Genomic DNA, 16269 nt, shown 5'->3' on the forward strand with positions numbered 1-16269 from the left:
TGTTTTAAGTTTAGCCTGTTTGCCGACTCTGTTGTAGGGGACATCCGTGATGTATGTACACAGCAACAACAAAACAAAACCATCAACATTGTTGAGATCAACAGCGTCCTTCCAGGAATATTTGGACAACTAAAAAAGGAGGGATCTAGCGGTCGTAAATGAAACACAGTTAAAAACAGAGCGGGTGTTATGGAACAAAGTTAGGTACATGTGCGCATATCTGTCAACCCCTTATCAGTGCCTACCTTATTACAGACCAATTCAGACCGTATTGGTCCCATCACAAGGGAGAAACACAAACAAATAGACACAAATAAAATTGCCCGCATTGAAACGGCTGTATGCTGTATGGGCCTGACAACTCAATTACCCTGTACAAGAATACAGGTATACCGTATGGGTTGACAGGTATGATGTGCAAGTAAGCTCTATATTTTAGTCGAATAGTGACATAAACACACTCAAATTGAAACAAAAAAAAACCAATGCAGACATGCGGGAGCAAGAGGCGCGAGAAAAGTTGGGTGCTGGTGTAAGTTTTCTCCGTGTTTTGGTTTAATGGGGAAGTTAAGAGGGGCAGTGAAGGGAGGGACCCAAGCTGGAGATGAGCGGCAAGGACAATGCAGAAAAGTGGATCAGCAATGCGGAAAGACTTTTTACCTCAATTAATTTCAAGTCATGCACGTTTGAACAACAACAAACAGTATTTGGAAGAAAAAAAGAACACACGTTGAAACAAATTTGAAAGAGATTCACACTGCCTTTGCTCGTTCGCTCGCTTGCGACATGCTTTTATTCTCACTGGCAAGAGTGCGTCTCCCTCGTGTGCCTCTCCGAGCGTCTCCCTCTCCGCTAAGACTGGCCCTGTCTGTCTGTTTCCCCTTCTCCCTGGGAGTGTGCGACACTCAGTGGCCGCTGCTGCAGCTGCTTCTTCGCGTTCTCGTAAGAGCCTCCCTCCACTCTCCCTGCCCTCTTGAGTCACGATGCTGCTACCGCCTTCGCTGTCTGATCCCCGATGCTACTGCAGTAGGATTTCGCGGTTGCGCTCGACAGTTCTTCAATGTGTTATTTTTTTTTTGGTTCGTACCGCGTCTTGTTCAGCGTGACGTGCGGGACACCCTGCCGAGCAACATGCGGTGACACATCTTGACTTAAAGCTGTCGTGACTGCAGGAATTCATATTCCTTAAGGTATTTCGGTAAAGTCACGTAGATAGGTTCAAAGACAATAGCCAAAAAAATCGACGAGGACGACGATCGCTTGTTGTGTGATCGAAACGTCGTAGTTTTTTGTTGTTTTTGTTATTTTCTTTGAACCTATCCACGTGACTTTACCGAAAGGCCCAAAGGATATGCGGTAACAATCCGAAATCGCGTCGGAGAGCCGACCCGAATGCTGCTGTCCAGGTGGCCTGCCACAGCAGGAGCGATTGGGCTGTCATTGCGCCTCACGTCCACATTATTAAATTCGTAAATGTCCTTTAGGACAGCCTCCCTTATTGTGTCTCAATAACCTTTTTTGGGAGGTTCGAACTATTTCGAATTTGACCATTTTTCCCGTGGTTTAAATCAGAGTATCCTCAGAGAAAATCCAAGCAATATATGGAGATAACATGTAAAAAATCCATACATGCAGACAGATCACAAATATACTTGCTCTACCGATATCTACTTGCAAACTCCAAACACTCAAGCTTGAAATTCGCATTCATATATTTGGTGATGTGTGCGCGATCCACCAATCCTGACTCCACAGCGCCGGATTACCAGACTGCGATCTTCTTAAGTAAGAACTTGCACTGTTCACTCTTACCCTATTCTTATCTTATTATGAAGATGTTTTTGTATCACCTCTCTTCAGACCCAGTGTGGCGTTGGCAGCATTCCTCCATTCTTGTCAAATCCTGTTGTTCTGATCTCTCGCCTCGTCCAGCTGAAGCTAGTTTTGTGCAAGTATGTGCGGCTAGGTATAACTTATGCTACGTTACTTAAGCGTTGTCAAGAGCCCAAAACAGTCCTTACAATTCACCCTATCCAAGTGTACATGATTTGTAAACAATGTTCCGTGGACAACATTGACACACGTTGACACAGGTGTTCGTTTAACATTTTTATTTTGTTTTTGCCACACCTACATTGCTTTCTTTGTTGAGTTGCCTCGTCGTTGGCGTCTCAATGAAGGGCATAATACATGGACGCTGATGTTTGACACGCCACAAAAAATGAGGTCATGACTGAGAAATGCGTTTACAGAAGTAATGTATATTATGCTGCGTATGTTTGTTTTTCTACAGGGGATTGAGTGGACACATGTGGAGTATTTTAACAATGCAATCATCTGCGACCTCATAGAAAACGTGAGTTCTACTGTGGATGCAATAATGGGGTGGAGCGGCAGCGTAGTGGCTTCCTGGGTTCAGTTTCCAGCTACCTGGGTTCAACGACTAACATTAGCAGCAAATATCTGAACTAGCCCTGGACCTCCCCTATGGAAACTCAGCCTTACATGAGTGTTTGGTGCCATGTGTAAACATCAGCACTGGGGATACAAAGGCAGCCGTGCATGGTGTTGGCCACACTACCCTCTTCATGCACTGTTTGACCTTCATAGGTACTGTACTTGCTACCAGCACTTGCTCCAACAGGCTGATAAAGGTTACACGGGAATCTTTGTGTTTGTCTTTTGTCAATAATAACCGCGCTGACATTGGCTTTAGGGCCAGTGGAGACGAATTATCTGGGTGGGGCTAAGCGTCATCCGTTGCCACGTCCCCGTACTACGTCCTCGCCAACTATCGTGTACAATGCACAGGACCACAATGGTTGTCTTGAGGAACTGACAATGGTTTTAGTATAATGCACAAAGGCTGTGTGCTTTTTACACGTTTATGTTTGTTGTTTGAAACCCGTGTTTGTGTTTCGGCCTGCACTATTTTTCTGTTATGATGTTTTTTTTTAACTTACGGATTTAATTTCTGAATTCCAGCTGATTATTAGGATGGCGCTACTGTGCAGTTGTTCCCTGCCGAGTAGGCTTGTAATCATTCACCACCACTACCACCACCCCCCAGTTATGCCATGGGTATTTTTAAATTATTCAAGCACAGGTTCTCAGTCTCGTTTTATTTTTTTATTCTGGATCTCTTTTTTTCTTATTGGTACAGATTTGTTCACTTCAATAGCCTGAACGTAACATGTGCATGTAATTCGCATAACATGGGAATATTTGATCCCTGTCAACATTAATTGACGCGTATTTGTTTATTTGATGTGCGTCTACTGCCTAGGGATACATTTGTTTTGTTATTGAATTATTTCATTCATTGCTTTTGAACTTGTCTGCTTAAAACAACTAAATATACTCACAGTGGTAGAGAAAAAGTGCATTTGTCTAACAATACAGAGATTGTGGATTCAGTAAACACAGCAAGTTGGCACAACGGGGAGCCCAGGTGGTGCATCCACTAGTCAACCCATGGCGCATGGGTCTGTTCCGTGACCAAGAGTGAGTTTGCCTTTGTCGCCGCATACGGCCTTATAGTTTACTTGGCCTGGCACAAGCGCCGTTGTGATGTCTTTGCCACTCGTGCTAAGATTCCACGGCCCATTGGAAGTCTGTTTCGCGAATTAGGTTCTATGGGAACGCAGCATTCGTGGTAAATGACAGCTGTGGATGCTGCTGCTGTGAGCATGGACATGCCGCCCCAGCCCCAGACAGGCATCCTGGCTATGCTGGACGAGGAGTGTCTCCGTCCGGGCTCCGTGTCGGACCAGACGTTTCTGGACAAGCTGGGCTCCGTGTGCGCGCACCACTCCCACTTCCAGAGCCGCCTATGCAGCAACGCACGCTTCCTCAGCGACACGTCGCTGCCGCACGACTGCTTCCGCGTGCAGCACTACGCCGGCATCGTGAGCACGCACCCCGACCAATCACTTAGACCCCGGATACTGACAACTTGTGTCGTGAGCATTCAGACATGCCAACAAAATGATTAATATGCAGGTCAAGGTGCAGCCCTGCAATTACTTTCTCACACTACTGCTGGTGGAAGGGCCTCCCCTAGGAGCTCACAAAAGCCATCTCAGAAGGTATTTGGCCTACTCTTCCACGCTGGCAAGACATCTTGTAAGTGGTGGAGGCACTCACTTTATTCCACCACACGATCGACTAGCTGTGGAGTACCTCGTTACACTGCTGGGTGGACAGAGGTGGGGGTATTTAAATTTGGCCATTTGTTCAGGAGATGGAATAAAATTGGTGACCTCTGGATTATAAGTTCAGTGTGCTCACCATCACATCATGGCAGCATCCCACTACTCACAACAATGCCCCTTAGTTACCCAGGAGAGCCTCACTTCGTCTGAAGAATAATTATGAAAAGCCCTGTGTTGGAATGTTTGGCCTATTCCATTCATGAGTGTTTGGCATGTGGGAGGAAACTGGATTTCCTGGAGAAAACCCACATGTATGAGGGAGTAAAACATGAAACTCCACAGGGGTCACTTCACTTCTTTGCTGTACCGCCATCTTATGGCAACTTCGATGTGCAAGATGTGTGTGTGTGTGTCCAAATTGTCGAGCAGGTGACATATCGCGTGGAGGGCTTCGTGGACAAGAACAACGACCTGCTTTTCCGGGACCTCTCCCAAGCCATGTGGGGGGCCCAGCAGGAGCTGGTGCACAGCCTCTTCCCGGAAGGAGATCCAGCACGACCCAACCTCAAGCGGCCACCAACTGCCGGGACCCAGCTCAAAAGCTCCGTGGCATTCCTCATGCGGAACCTTCTCAGCAAGAACCCAAACTATATCCGGTCAGGGGTCATGCATAACCCTCTCCCTAGCATACGCACGTGCAATCCCAGCATCATGAGCATCAATGAATGGAGCCAGAGAAGTGTCCGGCTGATGGATGGACCACCATGCCTCCAGTGATGTAGGAAAGTTCTGTAGATGGATCTCTCAGTTAAGCTGCGGTCCTTAAGTTAAGTAAGGAGGTTATCATGTTCTTTGGGGAAGATCTTAGGCTGATGATGGGGTTGTTGGTGAAGCCAAAAACCTGATATGTTGGCATTACAGGACATTGATGGATCCTTTGTGTCCTGGGACACTTTCCTCCCTGTGCAGGTGCATCAAACCCAATGACAAAAAGTCTCCGAACTTGTTCACCCCGGAGCTTGTGGGGCACCAGGTGCGCTACTTGGGGCTGCTGGAGAACGTCCGTGTGCGTCGTGCTGGATTCGCCTTCCGTCAGCTCTACGCCCCCTGCCTGCAGCGCTACAAGATGCTGTGTCCCAGCACCTGGCCCCACTGGAACGGCCATGCCAGGTCCGATTGTGCCACTGATCTTCTTACCCCTGCTTACCTCTTCCATTTCTCAAACACACCTCTTCGTCACTTGAGCATGCGGTGTCACACGTGGCAATGCATCGGAGGCGAAGTTGGCAAATCACATAAATGTAACCACATGTGTGAGACTCTCAATCTTCAGGGCTAAGAGGTGGCCGATAGGCAGTATTCATATTCTCAAGTAGAGTTTATGGATGCCCGTTTCTGTATTTATCTCTGGTACACATGGCTTTGGTCTGTTTTATCCTTCGAACTCCAAATTATCCATCAAGACGTTAGCCAAGCATCTGAATGCTTGAGCCTCCTGACAACAATTTCAGGGACTCGGTGAGACTCTCGTGAGTACATAAATATTATTATTGATCCTGGCAAAGTGGTAGTGCAGTGGTTCATGTACTGTGAATCCAGAAAACCCTAGTTTGAGTCTCTGCCATGTCTAACATTAGTGACGAGTGATGTCTGAAACGGTACTCAGCCCCCCTTAGACAAACCAATAGTAATCAGGGTGGTGAAGTCAAACAAAGGTGCCACGAGACATTGTGCAAGCCACATACTAAGTGAAAATGATTATTAAAACAGTGGCTTGACAAAGGGCTGAAATTGAATGTTTTCTAATTGTTGCAGCAACTGTGTTTGCGGAGCGTGCGCATTGGGGCATTGTCGCTGTCATACTTGGCTTACCGTTCAGGGACGGCGTGGAGACGCTGCTGACGGAGTGCCATGTGCCACATGACGAGTTTGCGTACGGACGTACAAAGCTGTTTATCCGCAACCCACGCACGGTATGCACACGCCACACACACGTCACTGTAAAGATATCACCTGCATGTACAGAACAAGATCAAATGTTATTTAAAACATGATCTCATAGCAAACATGATGATCCACTGTATTGAGATATGTACATATTTGATATCCTGTAATTAATAAGAAGCATAATTGTATTGTTTAAAGTACACTGTGATGCAAATTACTAGAGTTTGCCATGATATAATTTCTACTGTACTGTATAATTTCCAAGATGTGACGATTATCGCAATATCAGATTCACGTAATTGTGATTATACTTCACAATTGAATTGTTCTTCGCTGTACTTCCAGTGCCAAAAAAGATTCCTCTCCTTTGTGTTATATGGTTGTATCGCGTGTTGTTTGGCATTGTCTGACATTTTGCTGCACGTACTGGAACCGTTTGCAGGAATAACATGCGGTACAATCCGAAAACCCCTACGCAGCAGTAAAAAATAAGATTACCCACACGTCCTTAAACTACAGTTCACTCAACCCATAAGCCTGCAGAGTATTTCAATAATCACAGCAGCACAGTTTATCATGCTTATAATGCACTAACATCAGCTACAGATAAATAATTCAATATTTAGATGATTTACAAGAATGGTGATGTCATAAACCACCATGCCATAATTTACTCCAGCACCAATTTGCAAACAATTTATTTACAACTGTATTTTTGTTCTTGTGACTTTGTAAGTATTTTGTCAGGACATGAAATATGAAAAATAGATCAACTATGATGATGACATATCAATACTTTACAAAACGGATGATGTCATTGCCGTGGAGCCTTTATAGTACGATATATTTATAGTATAGCCTTACCATAGCAACCCTATACATGGCTGCATCTCGAAATATGCCAGTCTACCACAACTAGTGTCTATAATAAGGTCTGTCATTGTATTCAAATATATCTGCATTTTTCAGAAACCTTCGTGAGTTTATTTTGTTTTTTGGTGAAATCTCGTTCTGCTGTCTTTGTTATACGACTCTCCCAAACATTAATTGCAGCTGCCTCCTCACACACAGACACACTCTAAGTCACAATTATGTAACTCAAGCTGTTCCCACCAACCACGTGTAATAAACATTCCTGAGTATTTTTAGGAATTAAATACAAATTAAGAGGATTCATAATTAAAGGTGGCAGACGCTCCTGTGTCAGGGGCGCTTCGAGAATCGTGGTTCATGAATTTGATGGGCTTTGTTAAATGTTACTGTATGGTTAGATCAATTGCATTCTGGAAGGGGCTATTGTGTGCCATGCAGTTGTCTGACTCAATCATTAATACCTGGGTCTGTCCCATGACCTCCTGCCGATGAGCTTTCAACACTCCGCATGGCCCCAAAGTGGTACCTAGCCTGGCACAAGCGCTGTGGTGACATCGTCACTCACTGGCGAATGATGGCTGATGTTTTTCTATGCACGTGTATGTGTGTGTGTTTGCTTGCTTGCGCGCGGCAGCTTTTTGCGCTTGAGGATGCGCGCAAGCGGAGGATGGAGGACCTGGCCACACTTATCCAGAAGGTGTTCCGAGGCTGGCGCTGCCGTACGCGCTACCTCCTCATGCGGCGCAGCCAGATTGTCATCTCCAGCCGTTACCGGGGATACTACGTGAGTTCCGTCCTGTCGCACGGCTTGCGGTGCACCTAGGCATTACAAAACCGAAGTAGAAAGCATAGCGGGGCCCAAGTAGCTCAGGGGGATCCAAAATCAGATGAACAATATTTGATGGGGGTGTATCCAATATCAACTCTAATTCAGAGGCCAATAAAGGTATAAAAGCGAGCCATTCTAATGAGCTGTTGCTTAATTTAATCTGGAGCAGTCTGGAATGCTGTTCTGGGAATTATTTTGGCACACCACATCCATTTCGCCTCACTTGATTCTCATTATGTTATTTCGTTCTCCTATGATTATAGATACATACATGGGCGTAGTTTGCAGGAGAGTGGTGGGGGGGGCACTGGGTGGGGTCAATGGCCTCTCCAAACTAGACACCTTTATTGATTTATTTTCAGAAGTTTACAATAAAGATAAAACATTAATTAATTATATGCACCTGCGATTCCTAATGCGAGGGATACAGTGAACCCCTGCCCCCCAAATATAGAAGTCAAACCCCCCCTATCGATATATAGGGTGCAATAATATAAGATTATTATGGATAGGCGTACCTTGTGCTGTAGTGAAAGTGTCACCCACGAATCACCCTTACTCCAAGCCAGCCTAGTAGCATTGGAGATGAATATCAAGTCACGAATTAAGCTCCGCTAATAACACCATCCATCATTTCGCGATACTTCTACCCAGGGTATAACCCTCTGCATCTCACTGAAACTCTCCTTTTTTTACCTAAACTTCTCCCATCTCACCACACACCTCTATCCCTTGTCTACATCTCTAGCGTCATCTCAATTTGAGTTCATAGATTGGGCGTGGGGACCGTGAGACAGACAAATTATTTATTTATTGCCCCCAATGGACCAGCACCCACCACCACTTTGCACGGCGCTTGACTGAGCGACACCTAGGGGTGTAATAGTGCAAGTGTTGAAACCTCAGTCACTCGGGGTGTAAACTTGCATGGATTAATCGACATTGACTCCGAAGCTCACAATACATTTCTGGAATTGTGCGTTAAGAAATAATTCCTTTTTTTCCCGTTCGTATGTTTTGCGTATACTGTAACGGGTTCCCGTATTCACCACAATGGTTGGTATGGAATAGATTATTATGTTAATCTTCGACAGTCCATCGAGTCACGAGAGGGCAAATTGTTACAGCCGTACAAGTTACTGTGAACTTCACTTGCTCGGTACATTTAGACCAACACAATGTGCGACAGCTGGTATTTTCTTTATCGGTGGCAAACTTCAAATAAAGTTCCCTTTGTGCTCGACCAGGACAGTCAAATATAGCGTTGGTGGGGAATTTTCTTGCTCCCCATTACCATACTTTGACCAATCTAACATTCAAATACAAACGGACTTATGCGTGGCTTGTAGTGTGGACGTGTGATGATGAACGCTCATGACCTCCTGCTGGTTAGAGTGACACTGTTTTCCATAGCCATGCTCTATAGGTACGTGACGAGCGCATGGCTCAGTTGACTCTTGACAAATCTGTGCTCTATCAATGGGACCTTTTTCCCAGTATCAAAATTATGGAAAGAAAAAAAAGCTTTACCCTTTCTGGCAATAAAACAGGTGTTAAGATGTTCAAACACCAAATAGATCCGTATTACGAGGCATCAAGTCTGTATTAATCACACATTTGTGGCAAAACATGTAAACAAACATGCTCTGATAATATATGCATTGTCTTTGAAACTGATTGGCCCTGTCACACCAGTGTTAGACCAGAGAACGCCAAAAGGCGAACAGCACAAAGGCAACGCAAGTATCAAAGTATGATTAGCTCGGGTTGAGCAGTTGTATCCATTCTTTCAAAACTCTGTGCTGAACATTACATATTTTGTGGCTGTTGAAATTGTCAACATGATGCAACCTGCGTCGACCAGTGAAGAGGATTCACTTTGTGATGTATCCAACGTGCAATGCGCCATGTTCTTGTGGTGGATGTGTGCGCGTCTCACAGCAACACAAGCGGTACCAGCAGCAAAAGCAGGCGGCCACCACCATCGCCTCGTTCGCTCGCGGGACGAAGGTGAGACTTGATGTCGCTGGTTCCATTTGTGTGCATGCATGTGGGGGGGAGGGGGGGTTCTCGCTGTTTGTCCACCTGTCTGCATGCTGCTGAATTCGCTTATCATAGTTGTCAGATGAAAATACCGATGATGCAGCACATGAATGAGCGTGATACGACAGGTCCCATATAACAGAACTACACCCGTGGTTCTGTTATATATGTGTGGTGCTTTAAGGATATTTAGCTCCTATTAGGCCTCAGATGTATAGAATTAATGTGACTTGCATTCTGGAAATGTTAAGATATATTTCAAAATACATCTGATGACACCAATGGTGATAACGACGATGATAAGCATGGTGATGATTTTAGGGGTAGTCATCACGAATAAAACAGTGATGGTGGTGGTCAGAATGATTATAATAATGAGGACACTCCATGAATGGCTCTTCTTCACCTAAGGCGAGACAACTTCTCAGACAGTTGAAGCACGAGAAGAAGTGCAAGGACTCGGTCACCACAATCGCAGCTGGCTGGAGAGGCTACCAGGTGAGGGCTGGCGAACGCTAAACACGAGGCTCTGCGGCAAAGCATGTGCAGCTACATTGGGGCCGCTTATACGGTAAGATTTGAGTGAACGTCTGCATCGTAACACAATTTACCGGGACACCGAGTGGTAACTGATTCACCTTGCTGTCTGTGCAGGTGCGTAAGGAGTACCGGAAGTTCTTCCGAGCCAATGCGGCCAAGAAGATCAGCAACTTCACCATGCAGGGAATAGTAAGTGTTAACCCACACAGGTGGTACCGTCGTGAGTGCAGTGTTCCCATGTTTTATACTCTCTAGGTTTGATCCCCGAGTATACCAGGTGAACAGGACACAGATGCTGGGCTTCTGGTGTACATAGGCCGAGTAGCAACGTTTGTACCCTTCTGATGTTTTTATTGAAGTTGCTGTTGTATGGCTGACGGTAATGCTGTGCACATCATTGCAGTACACGGTAATATCTCGATTATCCGGCTTTCCGATGAACCTTGCATGTTCAAACATAAATAAAGCATCTTCATGCACACGCTGGTTTAAATGTTAGTTGTTTCTCAGTTGATGAGAGTCAGAGACACAGTGCCCATTTGACTGAAAACATGTCGGCAAGAAAACCAATTACTGTAGGAAGTAATCAAAACGGAGTGCACATTCTTTGTCTTAATCCCTATTTGAACTAGGTAAACAATAAATGTGTTTTCATAGCTTTATTAAAATGTGCTTTGATTGTTTTTATTTTATATGGACCAGCCCTCCTCCATTACCCTGGATAATTGAGAGTTGCCTTTATTGCTCTATCATAGTCTTATATTGATCGTGGGCTAAATTCCAAGTCAGAATAATGTGCTATCACCTTTATAACTTGAGGTCTGATCCCCTAGGTAGACAGGCGAAAGGTTAATGGTGCCTCTTGGGCCAAGAAGGGCTCTTATGTCAGGAAATGTTAATGTGATCGGCCCAGAATCTATTAAAGTAAATTGATTTCGTGATGAGGTCCCCAGAGGCTTATTTACAATCTGTGGGCGGATTGTTTCCAGCATTATCCTGCTTGGTCACCGATTGCACATCCAAGCGTGAAACTTCCTCTCTCCCCGACAGCTGTCTAGGTACTTCCTGGATCTGAAGGCTGCCCTGCCTTCCATGTCCCCCATAGACCACAGCTGGCCGGACCCTCCCAAACGCTTCCTGGAACCCACGCACGCGCACCTGCGTCGCTTGCATCACCTGTGGCGTGTGAGTGATTACACTGCAGGATGAGGGTTGCCACCTCTTGAGGTACAAGGGTCATGACGTATCATGGAAAGAAACATCTCTCTCAATCGCATAAGAGGGGAGAGCTACACGGAAATGCATTGACTTTCGTGGTATATTATTACGACTTTTAATGTCCCAGGAAGACTTACAGATTTCCCTGGATGGCTACCTCAAAACCAGGACAATCAAGGGAAAGCCTGTATAGGTGGCAACCACATGTAGGTGGCTTTTATGGAAGGAGTCAGGGATGTGGAGTTTGCGATATGGGTAACGGACAAAGGCTGTTGCTGTGTGTGACGATGCCTCCAGTCCAGTCTGTGAATAGTGCCGGCTATCAAGTGATGTCACCAACTGCCAGACAGGGACCACCTTGATCACATGCAGTTGAACTGTAGCTAAGGAGAGCTTTACGCTGTTTATATTTTGTTTAATAAGTCTAGGCTCCAGCAATTGTTGGGCCTTTTGGTAATTTTAATCTCACTGACAATATTAATGCAATAGAAGCATTTCACACCAACTGGGCAAAAATAATGTTTATAATGTGTGCAAACTGTTAATTCCAGAATGGGTGTGATTGACGCATATGTTCCATATTTGTATATTTCATTGTGCTTGGGTAGATATATGTTAATGTGTACGCTCGCTAACAGCACTTTCCCCAGCAGCCTATCTAGACTATTCTTGGCGGGGGGGTGGGGGTTGTCTTTTATGTGTCTTTGTATTTGTATGTGCGTGTAACAACCTTCCTGTGGTGACAACGCAGTGCAAGGTGTATCGCTCGCGGCTCACCGAAACCCAGAAGGGCATTCTGGAGGAGAAGCTCTATGCCAGTGAGCTGTTCCGTTACAAGAAGGAGCGCTATCCACAGACGTGAGGAGTCACTCACTAAACCTACCCCCCCCCAAAAAATATATATAGATATAACACAACCCCCCACTCCGTGTGAGTGACTCTGCAACCTTACCTGGTCCTGTGCATCTCCCCCTTAATTCTAAAATTATTTCACTAACATTCTAAACACACAAATCAAGCCACTGGATCTTGCATGCCTCCTCTGTCCATACAAACATATCATTGTGTCTGCGTGTGCACCTATTGTAGCGGTAGTACAGTGGTTAGCGCTCTGCGCTACGAATCCGGTGATTCACGTTCGATTTCCACTCACGACCATTAAGAGTAACGAATATCTGAACTCGACCTCCACAAGGTCGACTCAGCCTTATACATGAGTACCTGGTGGTGTGTGTAAATATCAACACTGGGGAGACAAAGATGGCTGGACACGGTGTTGGCCACCCATACCACCCTCGTGTGTTGTGCCAGCCTTCATAGGTGCTCGCTTAAAGCACTTATCCTAACAGTCTGTTAAAGGCTACATGTAAGATGCAGTAAAACCTTGGATTGCGAGCATAATTCGTTCCGGAAACGTGTTTGTAATCCAAAGTATATCAAAGCGAATTTCCCCATAAGAAATAATGGAAACTCAGATGATTCGTTCCACAACCCCAAAAAATTCATAGAAAAATGATTAATACAAAATACTTTTTTATATTTTTATTATTTAAATTTAATACGTATAAAGTAATCAAATTAATTAATTACATTTGATCGTGGGTGGTGTGAGGGAGACGAGAGAGAGGAGAGGTAGGAGGGTTATTGTGTACAGTTACTAAAGAACAGTCACTACACTTGGACACAAAATGAAAAAAATATTTACGCACACACACGTGGTCACAACACTATAGTACTATAGTAAACAGTACACACGTGGTCACAATACTATAGTAAACAGTATACGCTCGCACGGATGTTGACGATACGAGTGAGGCACGCCGACTGAGACCGAGCATGGGAGATGATTACCCACAATCCCACAGAGAGAGAGAGAAGAACCATCGGCTCAGTTGTGATCACGTGACGCTCGGCAGACAAAGCGTATACGTACTAGTATTCTAAGACCTCGCTCGTTTATCAAGTAAAAATTTCTTAAAATGTTTTGCTCGTCTTGCAAAACACTCGCAGACCAAGTTACTCGCAATCCAAGATTGTCTTTGTACCTATTGCAGGGTTGGGCAGCTGTTCAAAGGGCTGTACCTCCCAGAAGGTATGGGGCCTCGGCACGAGAAGCTGCTAGGATCTGTGCAGGACAAACTGCTTTACTCGGAGGCTCTGCACAAGGTCAACCGTGCCAACGGCAAGGTGGGCTCAAGCATCCACAGGCATCTTTAGGTTTTCGAAGCGGCTGAGAGACTCACGCATAACTTCCTTGCCATCACCACACATTGAACAAATGTCCCATCTCTGTTATTTACGCAAAGGAGTATGCCACATTGGCACTCATTTTCTTGTTTTCAAGTCCAAGAGTCCTGTATTAATCCAGGATGCTGGGAAAAATCTTGAGGGAGTACTTGGTGAGCTATTTATAGATACCCCACCGAGATATCAATGACCTCAGCTTATGCATCATTTAATCTTGGAAGCAAATCAGACCTAACAGAAAATGGCTCGATGACATAAGAGATTGGTGCCCGAAAGATGTGCACTACTTGAGCATATTTAGCACAAGACAAAGGAAAGTGGAAACAAATTACGAAATGTGCAGTGAACACATATGGGCTATCTGCCCATGGATCGTGATGAAATCAGACCGGCTGTGTTTAACAAAGTGTATCAGGAGAGTGTTAAATAGTTAACAAGTGCATTGAGATTAGTGGGAGACACGAGGAGGCTTTGCATACTAATGTTATTTCCCCCCTATTATTTTAGTGGCTATTTATAAATGGATCACCCTGTATTTTACGCAGGAGAAAACTGAAGTCACTGGAAAAAACACACCAATGCTTAGAAGGGTATATCACTTAAAATTAATACAGATTGGTCAGCAACCTACTTTCTAGAGCACCATCTGCTGGCCACCTGTTATCCTACAGGTGTTTGTCTCAGACACAGTAAGACATCTGCATACATTTCGATTTAAAGCTTTCGTGACTGCAAGGATTCATCCTCTTTAGTTGTTTCGGTAAAGTCACGTAGAATGAGAATAAAATAATAAAATAAAACAATACAATTCTCACGGCGTTTCGGCCACAACACAAGTAGCCGTCCTCAGGTGAAGAAACAGGACTGTCCAGAAGACAGCGCTGTCTTCATTCTACGTGACTTTACCGAAAGAACCAAAGAAGACATCTGCATAAATTCACAAAGCCTTGCCTCATTAGCATCTGGTATTGTTACTCAGTGACCACATGCAAAGAGATGGAAACTTTGTTCTGCACGAAGCCCATAGTGAGCGAGAAGGTTGCTCAGACTGGGCGCTTGTGTAGTAGACACGTGTGCCACGTGTGTTTCTTGCAGGTGGCAGTCCGCATCCTATTACTCACCAAGACCAGCCTGCTGCTGGCTGACCACAAGACAGCGCAGATGAAGGCGCTCGTGTCGCTGGCCGACGTGGATGGCCTGTCCACCAGCGCTCTGTCCGACGGAGTCTTCGTGCTGCACGTCAAGCAGGTACCCCACGTCGATCACGCACGCGCGCATTAGCCTCATCTGCCGTGGCGCAGGGCCATATTATCCAATAGGCCCTGCCACGGCGTGCCTGTAGTCCGCGTCTAGGTGAGGTGTGGCGCTCACGTGTAGTTGGGTGTCCGCTGGGCTTGGTGCACAGCTTGTGAGAGGCAAAAGCTGAGCTCCAGTGCTGTGTGTTGAGACATACGGTGTTTTTTTATGTAGAGCCATCGGACATCATTAATACAGCTCGCATGTGCTACATGCCATGAAATGTAATCACCTCCTAATATTCTTGTAACATTTCTCCCCTGGTGGTCCCGGTTAAATTGAAAGATCGATTAAAATAATGTACATTGATAAATGCAGCTAGCCCCTCTCGTGGCTGCAGAGGTCACATGAATCAACTACGTGCAGCATATATTCATTGAATATAATTGATTAGTGCAAGCATGATTTTATGCACATGTTAGTTTTCAGTTACAAATGTTTGCATTATTAGATGCCTTCCATTTCAAAATTTACCCGAGCAACAATAAAGGTTGAAAATAATACAAAAAAAAATACAAAACAGACTTGCTGACCATGAAATCTACAACAGAATGTATTTGAAAGCCAAGGATATGCTTTGAATAAAACATGAAAACCATAGCACCTGGTGTTGTTTTTCATGCCGCACAGTTGAGGCAGTGGTTTGGCACAAGGTGTTTCAAGTTGCTGTGTCGTTCGGAAACGATGACCGCCGATGGGGGGGGGGGGGGGGACATGTGTTGTTGTGGCTTGGCCAGGGCACGTCAGCGGCAGGGAAGGGAGACTTTGTGTTCATGAGCGAGCACGTGGTTGAGCTCCTCACCAAGCTGCACCGCACCGTGCTGGAGACCACGCACCAGCAGCTCCCGTTGAACGTCTGCAACGCGTAAGCAGCGCACACACACATGCACTCCCATACCCAGTGGCTGCGCTGGGCATAAGCAACCCAAGCAAACTGCTCGAAGAGCCCCGGGATTCATCAAAATAACCACTTTGTGCATCAAATATTATTTAAATTTAAAATCCTTATAAGCATGACAAACTAATTAACAATTAAAATATATATCTCCTATGTCATCAAAATTTGAATTGTATAAATTGAAAGGGGCAGTCCCCCAAAAATAACTTCTGCTCAGGGCTCCT

General features: G+C 45.1%; 1 protein-coding gene across 1 annotated transcript in view; it reads left to right on the forward strand.

Moving 5' to 3' along the window:
- Positions 1-16269, forward strand: part of MYO1B (myosin IB) — a 73403-nt gene that overhangs the window by 53597 nt on the left and 3537 nt on the right. Inside the window, exons 15-28 of the mRNA XM_032946255.2 lie at positions 2294-2356; positions 3708-3908; positions 4584-4810; positions 5124-5324; positions 6034-6127; positions 7609-7758; positions 9745-9813; positions 10258-10344; positions 10501-10575; positions 11437-11571; positions 12356-12462; positions 13659-13791; positions 14947-15099; positions 15885-16012. Coding sequence (XP_032802146.2) covers positions 2294-2356; positions 3708-3908; positions 4584-4810; positions 5124-5324; positions 6034-6127; positions 7609-7758; positions 9745-9813; positions 10258-10344; positions 10501-10575; positions 11437-11571; positions 12356-12462; positions 13659-13791; positions 14947-15099; positions 15885-16012 — 1823 coding nt within the window. The remainder of the gene's footprint in view (positions 1-2293; positions 2357-3707; positions 3909-4583; positions 4811-5123; positions 5325-6033; positions 6128-7608; positions 7759-9744; positions 9814-10257; positions 10345-10500; positions 10576-11436; positions 11572-12355; positions 12463-13658; positions 13792-14946; positions 15100-15884; positions 16013-16269) is intronic.

Source organism: Petromyzon marinus, chromosome 4 (assembly GCF_048934315.1).
Source record: "Petromyzon marinus isolate PM22_M1 ecotype Great Lakes invasive population chromosome 4, UKy_Petmar_22M1.pri1.0, whole genome shotgun sequence".
Lineage (NCBI taxonomy): Eukaryota > Metazoa > Chordata > Hyperoartia > Petromyzontiformes > Petromyzontidae > Petromyzon > Petromyzon marinus.